Here is a 16,139-nt window from a genome sequence, read left to right on the forward strand (position 1 = left end):
ATTTGAGTACCTACCCTATGCCTGGTGTGCCACTGGGTGCAGTAAGTCAGCAGCAAACAAAGTAAGCCCATGCGCTTGTGCCCTCCCATTAAACAAATGTATAACATCAGTCATAAGTATTTCGGAGGAAAGCAGCTAAAAGGATGAAAGAGGGGTGGGAAGGAGGCATCTGTTCAGATGGCATTGTCAGGGAAGGCCTCTCCTAGGAGTTCACATCTGAGCAGACTCTGAAGGATGGGGTAAGCCATGCAAACCCCTGGGCAAAGAGGTCTCCAAGTAGAGAAATGAAGCCCTTGAGGCAGCAGTGTCCTCAGTAGGTTCCAGAAATAGCAAAGTCGCTGGTGTGGAGTCAGGGACTAGGAGCGCAATAGAAGATGTCAGAAAGTAGCCAAGGACCAGGGTATTTAGGGCTTAGGTGAGGAGGACTTAGAATTTCCATAGTGAGTGGGAAGCCACTGAAGGCTTTGGAGCACAGGAGTCACAGGGGCTCATTTGTTTTTTTTTTTTTTTTTTTTTTTTGAGACAGAGTCTCTCGCTGTCACCCTGGCTGGGGTGCAGTGGCACAATCTTGGCTTACTGCAGCCTCCACCTCCTGGGTTCAAGGGATTCTCCTGCCTCAGCCTCCCAAGTAGCTGGGACTACAGGCGCACACCACCATGCTCAGCTAATTTTGTGTGTGTGTGTGTATTTTAGTAGAGACAGGGTTTCACAGTGTTAGCCAAGATGGTCTCGATCACCTGACCTCATGATCCGCCTGTCTCGGCCTCCCAAAGTGCTGGGATTATAGGTGTGAGCCACCGTACCCGGCCAATTATTTGCATTTTTAAAAGACCATTCTGACTGCTGAGTGGAAAACAGTTGTTATACTCAGGCAGGGACAAGTGGAAAAAAGGGGCAAAATAAAGATTGTTACCCCCATATTCCAGGGGAGGGGACGGTGACTTAGACTAAGGTAGTAGCAGTACAGGTGGAGAAAAATGGTCAGATTCAGGGTACATTTTGAAGTTACAACTAACAGTTTTCTGAGAGACTTCATGCAGAGTTGGAGAGAGAGGAGAAAAGTAATGAAGTGTCTGAGTGAAAAGAACAGCATTGCAGTTTCCTAAAGTGAAGATAGTTGGTAGAACAAGGCCGAGGTGGGAGGGTCGCTGGAGCCCAGAACTTCAAGACAAGTCCAGGCAAGGTGGTGAGACTCCCATCTCTACAAAAAAATGAAAAATTAGCTGGGTATGATGGTGCATGCCACTAGTCCCAGATACTCAGGAGGCTGAGGCAGAAGGATGGCTTGAGCCCAGGAGTTGGAAGCTGCAGTGAGCTGTGATATTGCCACTGCACTCTAGCCTGGTCAACAGAGTGAGACCCTGACTGTTAAAATAAAATAAAATAAAATAGGCTGGGCACAGTGGCTCACGCCTGTAATACCAGCACCTTGGGAGGCCAAGGCAGGCAGATCACAAGGTCAGCAGTTTGAGACTAGCCTGGCCAGCATGGTGAAATCCTGTCTCCTTTATTAAAAACAAAAATTAGCCGGGCACAGTAACATGTGCCTATAATCCCAGCTACTTGGGAGGTTGAGGCAGGAGAATCGCTTGAACCCAAGAGGCAGAGGTTGCAGTGAGACAAGATTGCATCACTGCACTCCAGCCTGGGCAACAGAGTGAGACTCCATCTCAAAAAATAAAAAAGAAGGCTGGGCGTGGTGGCTCACGCCTGTAATCCAAGCACTTTGGAGGCCAACGCAGGCAGATCACCTGAGGTCGGGAGTTCAAGACTAGCCTGACCAACATGGTGAAACCCTGTCTTAAAAAAAAAAAAAAGAAAGAAAAAATAAATAAAAAAGAAAATAATTTTATCTGAGTCATGTTCACTTTCAGATGCCAACACATGCACCTGAGTGTGTAGTTAATGAAACAGTTGGCTGGACTAGCGGGATTCAAGGAGCGTGGTTGGGGCTGGAGACACACATTTGGGAGTTGTCAGCATGAAGACAGCAGATAAGGCTCAGGCAGGAAAGGAGACCTGGAGAATGTGTGTAGCTGGCAGGAACCAAGGACTCCATCTTGGAGCTTGGTGCGCTCCAACACATAGAGGTCAGGAAGAGAGAGCAGTCCAGCCAGGAGGACAAGTAGTGGCTGTGGCGGGAGAGCGTGGAAGGTTGAGGAAGTGGGCACTGTGTCCAGGGCAGCCAGTAGGTTACAGTGACTGAGCAGGGACCACAGGTTTTGGCAACTGAAAGGTGTAGGAAGTCCAAGGGAGCCAGAGAATAATTTTTCCCAATTTCAGAACCACTTGAGAAACAAACAAGACAGATGGGAGACCAAAATACCACCCTTATTCCTGATAAAATTGCTGTTAGAGAATGTGGCTTACATCTGGGAACACTGGATTTCTTTTCTTTTTTTTTTTTTTAGATAGAGTCTCGTTCTGTTGCCCAGGCTGAAGTACAGTGGCATGATCTCGGCTCACTGCAACCTCTGCTTCCTGGGTTCAAGCGATTCTCCAGCCTCAGCCTCCTGAGTAGCTGGAATTACAGGCATGTGCCACCACACCCAGCTAATTTGTATATTTTTAGTAGAGACAGGGTTTCACCATGTTGGTCAGGCTGGTCTTGAACTCCTGACCTCACGATCTGTCTGCCTTGGCCTCACAAAGTGCTGAGATTACAGGCATGAGCCACTGCGCCCAGCCCATTGGATTTATTTTCTAAGCCTGACCTTCAGAATGAGATGGTTTAGAGCTGCGCTTCTTGAACTTTACTGTGCACCAGAATCACGGGTATCGTACTAAAATGCATGTTCTGATTGAGTAGGGCTTGGGTGGAGCCTGAGATTCTGCTTTTCTAATAAGCTTCCAAGTGATGTCAGTATTACCATTGTGAGGATCACACTTTGAGTAGCAGAAGTTAAGAGGAATCAGCGCATATATCCTTTGAAGGCAGCTGAGGTTCGGAGAGAGAGGGAGGAAGCAGCCGGGCAGTCTGTGCCTAATGGCTCCTTCCAGACTCACAGGAACGTCCCAGTAGTGGGGCTCACTTCCCATGGAGGGAGGCATCAGGAGTACCTGTACACTAGCAAGGTCACTGATGAGCAGCGCATTTGCTTGAGGGTGCCTTACTGGAGTAGGCTCTAGGGCAAGTGGGAGGAGAGGAAGGCGAAACAGTACAAACAATTCTTTCCAAGATTTTTCCGTAAAAGGGAGAAGACAAATGGGGTAAGTGGAAGGGGATGTGGGGTAAAGGAGAGGGTTTTATTTTAAAGAAGGGAAATAGCATGGCTTGTGTATGTTAATTGGAATAAATGAACTGGGAGGGAAACCTGGCAGTGAGGAAGACGGTGGGGCGGAGAGTTGTGGAGTGGGTCTGAGGGACTGGGGGCCAGTGCACAGCAGAGAGGTAGGTCCTAGATCCAGCTGAGCACCCTGCTTTCTCCACAGTGTTACAGAACCTCAGTGATAGAAGCACTGCAAGCCTCTGGATTGCTGGGACCCTTCAATCTTAAAAGTTACTGTCTGGCTGGGTGCGGTGGCTCACGCCTGTAATCTCGGCACTTTGGAAGACTGAGGCAGGCGGATCACTTGAGGTCAGGAGTGTGAGAGCAGCCTGGCCAACATGGTGAAACCCCGTCTCTAGTAAAAATACAAAAATTAGCCGGGCGTGGTGTTGGATGCCTGTAATCCCAGCTACTTGGGAGGCTGAGGCAGGAGAATTACTGGAACCCTGGAGGTGGACGTTGCAGTGAGCCGGGATTGTGCCACCACACTCCAGCCTGGCAACAAACTGAGACTCTGTCTCAAAAAAAAGGTAATGTCAGCTCTAGGGGTTACATCAGGCCACGTCTTCCTGAAACTGGACTTGCAGTTTAAACTGGGTGATCATCCCAGAATCAGTGCTTGTTAAGCTGGTTGTGCTCAACTAGACCTCACCCAGGAGCACGTAGGATTGGGTCCTCACTAGGGTTCCACTCTTAGTAAGTCCCTGTGTCTCTTGCAAAGCTGATGGTTTGGGAAGTCAGGTGGCCCATGGAAGTGTGCACGAGTCTAGTGCGCTGCTTTTCTATCTGTTTTTTTTTTTAGACGGAGTTTCACTGTTGTTACCCAGACTGGAGTACAATGGCGCGATCTCGGCTCACCACAACCTCCGCCTCCTGGGTTCAAGCAATCTCCTGCCTCAGCCTCCTGAGTAGCTGGGATTACAGGCGCGCACCACCACACCCAGCTAATTTTTGTATTTTTAGTAGAGAAGGGGTTTCACCATGTTGACCAGGATGGTCTCGATCTCTTGACCTCGTGATCCACCCACCTTGGCCTCCCAAAGTGCTGGGATTATAGGCGTGAGCCACCGCGCCCGGCCTCTATCTGGTTTTTCTTGTTCTTCCACTTGTAGTTGGATGGGGAGATATCCCACTTTCTCCCTTAGGAACTCCTTGTCCCTGCACAGACCATTTTAACTATTCTGAGCACATTACAAGCATACTTCTCTGGCATTGGAATATATGGCCTTTGGGTTTTTTCGGAATTACTCCTTCTACTCTGGAAGCTGACGTGGAAGGATTGCTTGAGTCCAGGAGTTCAAGGCCAACACAGGCAACAAAGCAAGAACCACCTGTTTCTTAAATAATAATAATAATAATAATGCCAGGTGTGGTGGCTTACACCTGTAATCCTAGCACTTTGAGAGGCTGAGGCAGGAGGATCACTTGTAGCCAGAGTTCAAAACCAGCCTGGGCAACTTAGTGAGCCCCTATCTCTACAAAAAAAAAAATTAACTGGGCAGAGTGGTACATACCTGTTGCCCCAGCTACTCAGAAAGCTGAGGTGGGAGGATCCCTTGAGCCCAGGAGTTTGAGGCTACAGTGAGCTATGATGATGCCACTGCACTGGTGCACGGGTGACAGAGCAAGACCCTGTCTCAAAAAAAAAAAAAAAAAAAAAGGAGCTGGGCATAGTGGCATGTGCCTGTAAATCCCAGCTACTTGAAAGGCATCATTTCATGCAGATGCCTCTGACCTCAGGAGTTCCAGACCAGCCCAGGCAACAAGGCAAGACCCTGTCTCAAAAAAAAAAAAAGTACTCTTTCTACCTAAAATGTATTCAGGCCACGTGAGTTCAGCTACAAGAATTACGTAGTGAATGAGTGTCAGAGCTGGGATTTTTAAATCTGCCCTAACTGATATGTTGCTACACACCCTCTTACGTAAGTCAAACAAGGATTCCACCCTGGGACGTGTGCATAGAGGACTGTTTTTGTAGAACTTGAGTTCATGCTTTGATTTGAGATTTGGGGAGTTAGGGCAAGCCAGAAGGTTTTTCTGGTGGATAATAATGTGTGTTGACTTTCTTAGGCATTTTAAGCCAAGCACTTGAGGAGTTTCTAAAAACTGAAAGCTAAAAGTCAGCATGACACAGCTGTAGCGAGCCCTGGCTTGATTCTGTTCATCCCCAAGGAAGACTTGCCTTTGTTCCAGCCCTGCCCTCCTAAACCAGTTTGCTGTGGTTTTCCAGCAATTCTGGGAAGCAATATTTTTTGCTGCTGATGAGAACCTTAACATGGAAATGGAAAGTTTGTGTAGCATGTAACATTATTAGAAGGGAAAGAAAGGACTATATGATTAGATACATATTGATTTTATGCAATATGTTTGCATAAAATGATGTCTCCCGTAGTAACTTGGTGAAAGTAGTCACATTGACTCAGCAGAATTTCTCCCTTGCTTAATCTCAGACTAGAGCAATCAATTTGTTCCTGCAATAAAGTCTGATGGTAGCTTTCCTTGTAGCTGAGCCTCATAGAAAGAGGAAGTAGTTGCAACAAAGTTAAAAGGGATGCCTGTTATCAAGCTTCTCTTTAGGGAGCCATTGTGTAAAGTTCTACTTGTGAAATTTCTGCAAGTACTGTTTGTTCTCCAAAACCCAGCTTCCTATGGAAGGTCAATTAAGCATCTCTAAAATGCAGAGATACCCATGTTCACTGGGAACACAGTCACTGAGAGTATCCATGATCATGTCCTGCTAAACCTGTTGTGAAAGAATGCCGGGCTCAGCCCTAGCAGGTAGACTTGGGTTAAAGTTCACCTGTGCCACTAACTAGCTGGAAGTTCAAACTCTCTGAGCTGAGTTTCTTTGTTACATTAGAGAATATTAATAATGGCATATGAAAATTGTGCAGCAGTCTGAACTTTGCAAGGAACTTTCATGGACATTAGCTCATTTTGTGGTGCCCACCCTGGGAAGGAATCGTGACAGGCAGGCAGTGGCATCCCACTCATCAAGCAGCCTGAGGACTGGTGTAAGCCTCGGGGGCAGGGCAGGAGTTTGAGGAGGCGCTCAGACCTTTCGTCCTTTTTTGGAGACATACTGATCTTGGCTCTCTGCCCCCACTGGGTTCAAGCAATTCTCGTGCCTCAGCTGCCCAAGTAGCTGGGTGCACCACCAAGCCCAGCTAATTTTTGTATTTTTAGTAGAGATGGGCTTTTCAGCCTGTTAGCCGTGGCTGGAATCAAACTCCTGACTTCAGATGATCCTCTCACCTCAGCTTCCCAAAATGCTGGGACTACAGGCATAAGACACCGTGCCCGGCCCTTTCATCCTTTTTATTGAGGCTTCTCTACATTTTCTGATCCTCAGTCTCCTTACTTGCTATAAGGCGGAGGTCCCAAATCCATCCTGTGAAAGACAAGTGCTAGCAGAGGCAGCACCCAGCACAGATCTGTTACTGTAGCATGCCTATGCTCAGGGCCTTCAGTAAAAGCCCACAGACCCTGACTACTTTCTGGTGGACTCAGGAGGAAGTCCTTAACTACAGACAAAAGGATAATGATGGTGCCGTGGATGGCCCGCTGGCTGTTGAAGTGTGAAGAGAATACGGAATGCCCTCTACAAAAATAAACAAGCATAAAATTGGAAAAAACGTGTATCAAAAACATTTCAAGGTTCTGGAAATCAGCCAAAGGCAGGCAAATTAAGAAGCATTTATTCTTGGGAAAAAACTGGCTGGGCACAGTTGCTTGTGCCTGTAATCTCCCAGCACTTTGGGAAGCCAAGGTGGGGAGATTGCTGGAGGCCAGAAGTTCAAGGCCAGCCTTTGCAACAAAGCAAGACCCTGTCTCTACAAAAAATAATAATAATAAAAAGAAAAAGAGTGACTGATGCCTGTAATCCCTGCACTTTGGGAGGCCGAGGCGGGTAGATCACCTGAGGTCAGGAGTTCGAGACCAGCCATGCTAATATGCTGAAACCCCATCTCTACTAAAATTATAAAAAAAAAAATAGCCAGGCATGGTTGTGCATGCCTATAATCCTGGCTACTTGGGAGACAGGAGAATCGCTTGAACTCGGGAGGCAGAGTTTGTGGTGAGCTGAAATCACATCACCTCCCTCCAGCCTGGGCAATAAGAACGAGACTCCGTATCAAAAAAAAAAAAAAGACAGAAAGAAAAAAGAAGTGCTAGGTAATAGAAGCAGAGATCTGCTGCCCTCTTGCCTGGGACTTCTCTCAGTACTGGTCCCCTTCCCCTCAACCCCTCTCCATTGGCAAGAACAGTCTTACCACATCAGACTTGGGGTAAACTTGATTGCGTTTGTGGGTAATAGGGCTGGGATATTTGGGACAGAGGAGAAGTGTACTTTTTTATCAGCTAAAAGTAGCAAACTTGTTGAGAAGTAAATGGGAAAAAAACCCACAGCTTACTAGCCTGAGATCTCAAACAATTAGCAGACTAGCTAGAAATTTAAGAGGAGACTCTGGAAATGAGAATGCCACAGAAGGATTAGACAGGGCCTCAGCACGTCGCTGGCCGGCTGGAAAACCAGCCATATACACAGATGAGACTTCAGAAAGCCCCATAGAAATTAAAAGCCAAAGGAGAACCTGGTGCAGTGACTCATACCTGTAATCCTGGCACTTTAGGAGGCCAAGGTGGGCGGATCACCTGAGGTCAGGAGTTCAAGATCAGCCTGGCTAACACATCAAAAACCCGTCTCTACTGAAAATACAAAAATTAGCCAGGCGTGTTAGTGCACACCTGTAATCCCAGTTACTCAGGAGGATGAGGCAAGAGAATCACTTGAACCCAGGCAGCGGAGGTTGCAGTGAGCCAAGATCGCTTTGCTGCACTCCATCCTGGACGATAGAGTGAGACTCTATCTCAAAAAAAAAAAAAAAAAGAAAGAAAGAAATTAAAAGCCAAGGGAGGCCGGGTGTGGTGGCTCACACCTGTAATCTCAGCACTTTTTGAGGCCAAGGTGGGTGGATCACCTGAGGTCAGGAGCTCAAGACCAGCCTGGCCAACACGGTGAAACCTTGTCTCTACTAAAAATACAAAAAATTAACCAGGCATGGTGGCAGGCACCTGTAATCTCAGCTACTCGGGAGGCTGAGGCAGGAGAATCACTTAAACCCGGGAGGCAAAGGGAGAGATCGCACCATTGCACTCCAGCCTGGGCAATTAGAGTGAAACTCCGTCTCAAAAAAAAAAAAAAAGCCGAGGGAGACGTAAGAACTAGGTGATACCTGAATGCACGGCCAACCCACACAGGCGAGCCAAAGTGTCTGAGCACAGCCTCTTCCCAAATCTCTGGCTACTAAGCTATGGAGACACAAGGCAACCCTCAGGAAGTCAAGCTAAAAACTGAAGAATAAATATCTGGGTGTGGTAGCTCACACCTATAATCCTAGCATTTTGAGAGGCCAAGGTGGGAGGATTGCTTGAGTCCAGGAGTTTGAGACCAGCCTGGGCAACATAGAGAGATCTTGTCTCTAATTAAAAAAAAAAAAAAAGCCAGGCATGGTGGTGTGCACCTGTGGTCTCAACAGCTTGGGAGATTGAGATGGGAGGCTTGCTTAAGTTCAGGAGGTTGAGACTGCAGTGAACTATGATTACAACATTGCACTCCAGCCTGGGTGACGGAGTGAGTCCCTGTGTCAAAAAAAAAAAAAAATCTGAGCTGAGTGTGGTGGCTCACACCTGTAATCCCAGCCCTTTGGGAGGCCAAGGTAGGCAGATCACTTGAGGTCAGGAGTTCGAGACCAGCCATGGCCAACATAGTGAAACCCTGTCTTTACTAAAAATACAAAAATTCACTGAGCGTGGTAGCACATGCTTGTAATCCCAGCTACTCAGGAGGCTGAGACAGGAGAATTGCTTTAACCTGGGAGGTGGAGGTTGCAGTGAGCCAAGATCACACCAATGCACTTCAGCCTGGGCAACAGAGTGAAACTCCATCTCCCAAAAAAAAAAAACAGTCTGAACAGAGTGCACCTACACATTGAAATAAGAGTCCTAGAAGGAAAGAAGAGAAAGGGAAGAAAAAATTATTTGAAGGATTTGTGGCCAAAACTCCCTAAATATTTCAAAGGACACTAATTTACTAATTTAACTCTATGAGCCCCAATAGGATAACCACAAAAAGATCCACATCATCAAACTGCTGATAATCAATTGAAAGGGACAGTTTTCAAAACAGAAAAACAATTCATCATGCACAGGAGAATGGCAATATGATTAACGGTTGACTATTCTGGCCAGACACAGTGGCTCACACCTATAATTCTAGCACTTTCGGAGGCTGAGGTGGGAGGATCACTTGAGCCCAGGAGTATGAAACCAGCTTGGGAAACATAGGGAGACCCTGTCTCTACAAAAAAATTAAAAATTAGCCAGTCATGGTTGCGTGAACCTGTAGCCCCACCCATTTGGGGAGCTGAAATGGGAGGATTGCTTGAGCCCAAGAGGTTGAGGCTGCAGTGAGCTGTGATTACACCATTGACCCCAGCCTGGGCAGCAGAGAAACACCCTGACTCTGGAAAAAAAAAAAAAAAGGTTGACTGCTCATCAGAAACAGTAAAGGCCCAAAGCCACTGCAATGGATATTCAAAGTGCTGAAAGGAAAAAACAACAATCATGCAAGAATTTTATATCCAGCAAAACTAGCCTTCAAAAGTGAGGGCGAGGCTGGGCCCAGTGGCTCACACCTGTACTCCCAGCAGTGTGGGAGTCTGAAGCAGGAGGATTGCTTGAGCCCAGGAGTACAGACTAGCCTGGGCAACATGGTGAGATCCCATCTCTACAGAAAAAAATTAAAAATTAGCCAGGCATGGTGGCACATACCTGTGCTCCTAGCTACTTGGAAGGCTGAAGTGGGAGAACTGCTTGAGCCCACAAGGTTGGAATTGCAGTAAGCCATGTTGATACCACAGCACTCCAGACTGGGTGACAGACCAAGACCCTGTCCAAAAAAAAAAAAAGTGTGAAATAAAGGCATTCTGAGATTTTTAAAAAGTAAGAATAAGAGAATTATTGCTAACAGATCTGTCCTAAAAGAAGTACTAAAGGAAGTCCTTCAGCCTAAAAGAAAAGGACAATAGAACACTATCTTGGATTCACCAGAAGGAATAGAGCACTAGAATGATAAAGGCAGCTAAATGTAAAACACTATATATTTCTTTTTTATACTTTATATTTTTCTCTCTTTTTTAATTTTCTTTTTTTTTAAAGATGGGGTTTTACCATATTGGTCAGGCTGGTTTCGAACTCCTGACCTCAGGTGATCCGCCCACCTCAGCCTCCCAAAGTGCTGGGATTACAGGCATGAACCACTGCGCCCAGCTCTTTTTAAATTTTTTAAAAAGCAACGTTGTTGGCCGGGCGCGGTGGCTCAAGCCTGTAATCCCAGCACGTTGGGAGGCCGAGGAGGGTGGATCACGAGGTCAAGAGATCGAGACCATCCTGGTCAACATGGTAAAACCCCGTCTCTACTAATACAAAAAATTAGCTGGGCATGGTGGCGCATGCCTGTAATCCCAGCTACTCAGGAGGCTGAGGCAGGAGAATTGCCTGAACCCAGGAGGCGGAGGTTGCAGTGAGCCGAGATCGCGCCATTGCACTCCAGCCTGGGTATCAAGAGCGAAACTCCGTCTCAAAAAAAAAAAAAAAAAAAAAGCAACGTTGTTCGCTGGGCATGGTGGTTCACGCCTGTAATCCCAGCACTTTGAAAGGCTGAAGCAGGTGGATCACCTGAGGTCAGGAGTTCAAGACCAGCCTGACCAACATGGCAAAACCCCGTCTCTACTAAAAATACAAAAAGTAGCTGGGCATGCTGGTGGGTGCCTGTAATCCCAACTACTTGGGAGGCTGAGGCAGGAGAATCGCTTGAACCCGGGAGGCGGAGGTTGCAGTGAGCCAAGATCACGCCATTGCACTCCAGTCTGGGCGACAGAGCAAGATTCCATCTCAAAAAGCAACAACAACAACAAGGTTGTTTAGGCCGGGTGCGGTGGCTCACGCTTGTACTCTCAGCACTTTAGGAGGCCGAGGCTTGTGGATCACAAGGTCAGAGGTCAGGAGTTTGAGACCAGCCTAGCCAACATACTGAAACTCCATCTCTACTAAAAATGCAAAAAATTAGCCAGCCATGGTGGCAGGCACCTGTAATCCCAGCTACCTGAGAGGCTGACACAGGAGAATCGCTCACCATAACCTCAACCCGGGAGGCGGAGGTTATGGTGAGCCAGATCAAGCCATAGCACAAATGTAGAGCAAGGGAAGGATAATAAAGTTACTGCATTCTTTCAGAATTTTCAGTATTGAGCTGAAATACATTGTAATAAGTTAAAGCTACATACTGCAATCCCTAGACAACCACACAGGAAGTAACTCAAACAATAACTAAAAGGAAAAAAAACCTTCAACTTTGGGATTAGAATAATACATACACACACAACTATAACAGAAAGAAGGAGTTAAAGAAGCCAGGCATGGTGGCTCACGACTGCAATTCCAGCATTTTGGGAGGTCAAGGCAGGCAGATCACCTGAGTTCAGGAGTTCAAGACCAGCCTGGCCAACATGGTGAAACCCCGTCTCTACTGAAAATACAAAAATTAGCCAGTCATGATGGCACACCTGTAATATCAGCTACTCGGGAGGCTGACAGGAGAATTGCTTGAACCCAGGAGGCAGAGGTTGCAGTGAACCGAGATCATGCCACTGTACTCCAGCCTGGAGACAGAGCGAAAAAAAAGGAAATAAAGGAACAAAAAAGATATGAGACATCAACAATTACATTAAACATGAATGGACTAAATACTCCAAAGGGCACAGACTGTCAAACTATATAGAAAGCAAGATTCAACTATACGCTATCTACAAGAGATCCTTTAGATTCAAAGACACAAATAGAGTGAAAGTAAAAAGATATACCATGCAAACAATAATCACAAGAGAGCAGGAATAGCATATGAATACCAGTCAACACTGCCTTTTTTTCCCAAGTTCTTCCTGCGTACATTTAACTCAGCATAGACTTTAAGAAAATATTATTAGAAACATAAAGGAGGCCGGGCGTGGTGGCTCACGCCTGTAATCCCAGCACTTTTCCGAGGCAGGCGGATCACCTGAGGTCAGGAGTTTGAGACCAGCCTGGCCAACATGGTGAAACCCTGTCTCTAGTAAAAATACAAAAAAATTGCCGGGCGCGGTGGCTCAAGCCTGTAATCCCAGCACTTTGGGAGGCCGAGGCGGGTGGATCACGAGGTCAAGAGATCGAGACCATCCTGGTCAACATGGTAAAACCCCATCTCTACTAATACAAAAAAAAAAAAATAGCTGGGCATGGTGGCGCGTGCCTGTAATCCCAGCTACTCAGGAGACTGAGGCAGGAGAATTGCCTGAACCCAGGAGGCGGAGGTTGGGTGAGCCGAGATTGCGCCATTGCACTCCAGCCTGGGTAACAAGAGCGAAACTCCGTCTCAAAAAAAAAAAAAAAAAAAAAAAAAAAAAATTAGCCGGACATGGTGGCACGTGCCTGTAATACCAGCTACTCGGGAAACTGAGGCTGGAGAATTTCTTGAACCTGAGAGGCGGAGGTTGCAGTGAGCTGAGAATGCGCCATTGCACTCCACCCTGGGTGGCTGAGACTCCATCTCAAAAAAATATATATATATATATAAGAAACATAAAGGAACATTTTATGATGATAATGGCTACATCAATTTATCAGGAAGATAAAGCCATTATAACTATATACACTAATAATATTAGCATATTGCAGTCTCAAAAACATAGAATTGAAAGGAAGAATAGACAATTGAAAATTCCTGATAGGTCGGGCACAGTGGCTCACAGCCTTAGTAATCCCAATACTTTGGGAAGCCAAGACGGGAGGATTACTTGAGCCCAGGAGTTTGAGACCAGCTTGGGCAATATGGTAAGGCCCCATCTCTTAAAAAAAAAAAAATTTAAAAATTGCAAAGCATGGTGGTGCACATCTGTAGTTCCACCAGCTACTTGGGAGGCTGAAGTGAGAGAATCACTTAACCCAGGAGTTTGAGGCTGCAGTAAGCCAGCCATGTTCACACCACCGCACTCCAGTCTGGGCAACAGTGAGACTCTGTCTCAGAAACAAAAACAAAAAGGCAAAAACTAAACATGTTAGGAATAGAAGAGAAAAAAATAGGGCCAGGCACAGTGGCTCACATCTCTAATCCCAGCACTTTGGGAGGCCAAGACAGGTGGGTCACTTGAGGTCAGGAGTTTGAGACCAGCCTGGCCAACATGGTGAACCCCCATCTCTACTAAAATACAAAAAGTCAGGTGTGGTGGCGCATGCCTATAGTTCCAGCTACTCAGGAGGCTGAGGCAGGAGAATCGCTTAAACCTGGGAGGTTGAAGTGAGCCAAGATCGCGCCACTGTAAGCCAGCCTGGGCAACAGGGTAAGATTCTGTCTTCAAAAAAAAGAGAAATTCCCTAACACCATATTTAATGGTGAAAAACTGAACGCTTTCCTCTCTGATCAGAAACAAAGCAAGTATGTTTCTTCTCACCATATCAACATTGTACAGAAGATTGTAGCCAGTACAGTAGACAAGGAGAATAAAGGACATACAGATTGAAAGGAAAAAAACTATACACGGATGATATGATTGCAGATGACAGGGTCTCAGGATACAAGGTCAATAGACGAAAATTACATTTCTGTGTTCCAATAATGAACAATCTGAAAACGAAATTAAGAAAGTGCCATTCTCGCCAGGTGCAGTGGCTCATGCCTGTAATCCCAGCTACTTGGGAGACTGAGGCAGGAAAATCACTTGAACTTGGGAGGCGGAGGTTGCAGTGAGCTGAGCTTGTGCCACTGCACTCCAGCCAGGGTGACACAGTGAGAGTCTGTCTCAAAAACAAACAAAACGATATTGAGGCTGGGTCCAGTAGCTCATGCCTGTAATCCCAGCACTTCGGGAGGCTGAGACAGGTGGATCACCTGAGGTCATGAGTTCGAGACCAGCCTGGCCAACATAGTAAAATGCCATCTCTACTAAAAAAAAATAAAAAATTCAAAAATTCAAAACTTAGCAGGATGTGGTGGCACGTGCCTGTAATCCCAGCTACTCAGGAGGCTGAGGCGGGATAATTGCTTGAACTTGGGAGGCAGAGGTTGCAGTGAGCCAAGAAGCAGCACTGTAATATTGAGTCTTGCAAATCCATTAACATGTTATAATGTCTTATTTAGATCTGTAATTAATGTTTTGTGGTTTTGCGTATATAGGCTTTGCACTTCTTTTATGAATTTCAATATTTTATTCCAAATATTTTATTATTTTGATGTTACTGTAAATGACACTTTTTTTTTTTTGAGACAGAGTCTCGCCCTGTCACCCAGGCTGGAGTGCAGTGGCGCCTCCCAGGTTCAAGCAAATCTCCTGCTTCAGCCTCCTAAATAGCTGGAATTTTTAGTAGAGACGGGGTTTCGCCAAGTTGGCCAGTCTGGTCTCAAACTCCTAGGCTCAAGTGAGCTGCCTACCTTAGCCTCCTAAAGTGCTGGGATTACAGGTGCAGGTGTGAACTTTTTTTTTTTTTTTTTTTGAGACAGGGTCTTGGCTCTGTCACTCAGGCTGCTGGAGTGCAGTGGTCCATCATGGCTCATTGCAGCCTCAACGTCCCAGCCTTAAGCAGTCTTCCCACCTAACAACCCTCTCCAGTAGCTGGGACTACAGGCATGCACGACCACACCTGCCTAGTTTTATTTTTAATTTTTTGTTTGTTTGTTTTGAATGCGAAGATGTAATACCAATGGGGGCACAAGAATTTTTCTAAAAAAGATCAATGGAGAGGGATCATGAACACCTTGGTCTCGACAACTCCAGCTCCTTCATACATCATCTTCAGTTAGGCTGGCGAATCAGTGAGGTGATACTTTCTTCTACCTCTGACAGCATCTTCGAACTTGGTTGACTTTGACCTCATCAAATTCCAAACACAGAAATTCAGATTCCTGTCCATATTTGCCTAATTCCAGCTCCTTAATGGCAACAGGCATGTGTATTTGAGCTGAGTGCCTTGACTGAGACTTGCCATCAACTCTCCAGCTCAGGCCCCGAAGCCCGCTATTCCAGCGGCTCTGGTTCATGAGGCTCTCATGGATTTTTGTCTTGTGGCTCTTCCAGAATTTAGAAATAACAGCAGCTTGGTCAGATGTGATCCCACTTTGCTTTTCGGTTTGAGCCGTCAAGTATGCCTCCAGCTGGTTGAAATCCATGTCTGCAGACCCAATAGACTTAAGAATCCCCCTCATCTTTGCCAGAAAGGGGCGGAACTCCTTGGGTGGCACCTCTGGTTACAGCTGACTCTGCAGCAGCTCCTCTGTGATGCCGGGGTGCCCGTGGAAAGTCTCCTGGGCTATCGCATTCAGCAGCCGGCTCAGGGGCTTGCCGTCCTCAAGCTCGCCCGCCGCCCTTTTAATTATTGTTTTTTAAGGTAGAGAAGGGGGTCTCACTATGTTGCCCAGGCTGGTCTCCAACTCCTGGGCTTAAGAGATCCTTCCACCTCAGCCTCCCAAAATGCTGGGATTACAGGCATGAGCTGCCATGCCCAGCAGAACGTTGTCATTGGAATATAGTCCGGGGTTTAGTTAAAAGTTTTTTTTTCTTTTTTTTTTTTTAGTTAGTTAAAAGTTTTGGCTGGAGTGCAATGGCACATTCTCAGCTCACCACGACTTCCGCCTCCTGGGTTTAAGCAATTCTCCTGCCTCAGCCTCCTGAGTAGCTGGGATTACAGGCATGCGCCACCATGCCCAGCTAATTTCTTGTATTTTTTGTGAAGACAGGGTTTCACCATGTTGACCAGGATGGTCTCGATCTCTTGACCTCG

At 46.4% G+C, this 16,139-nt stretch overlaps 1 protein-coding gene across 1 annotated transcript; it reads right to left on the reverse strand.

Annotated features, from left to right (window-relative positions):
* Positions 1-15,046: 15,046 nt before the first annotated feature.
* LOC105731703 (COMM domain-containing protein 1-like) lies at positions 15,047-15,551 on the reverse strand. Its single transcript, XM_064363720.1, has one exon. It carries the CDS (start codon positions 15,526-15,528, stop codon positions 15,193-15,195), a length of 336 nt encoding a protein of 111 aa, XP_064219790.1. The 5' UTR covers positions 15,529-15,551; the 3' UTR covers positions 15,047-15,192.
* Positions 15,552-16,139: the final 588 nt, after the last annotated feature.

Source organism: Aotus nancymaae, unplaced genomic scaffold (genome assembly GCF_030222135.1).
Source record: "Aotus nancymaae isolate 86718 unplaced genomic scaffold, 86718_ANA_hifiasm-v0.15.2.pri h1tg000053l, whole genome shotgun sequence".
NCBI classification, from domain to species: domain Eukaryota; kingdom Metazoa; phylum Chordata; class Mammalia; order Primates; family Aotidae; genus Aotus; species Aotus nancymaae.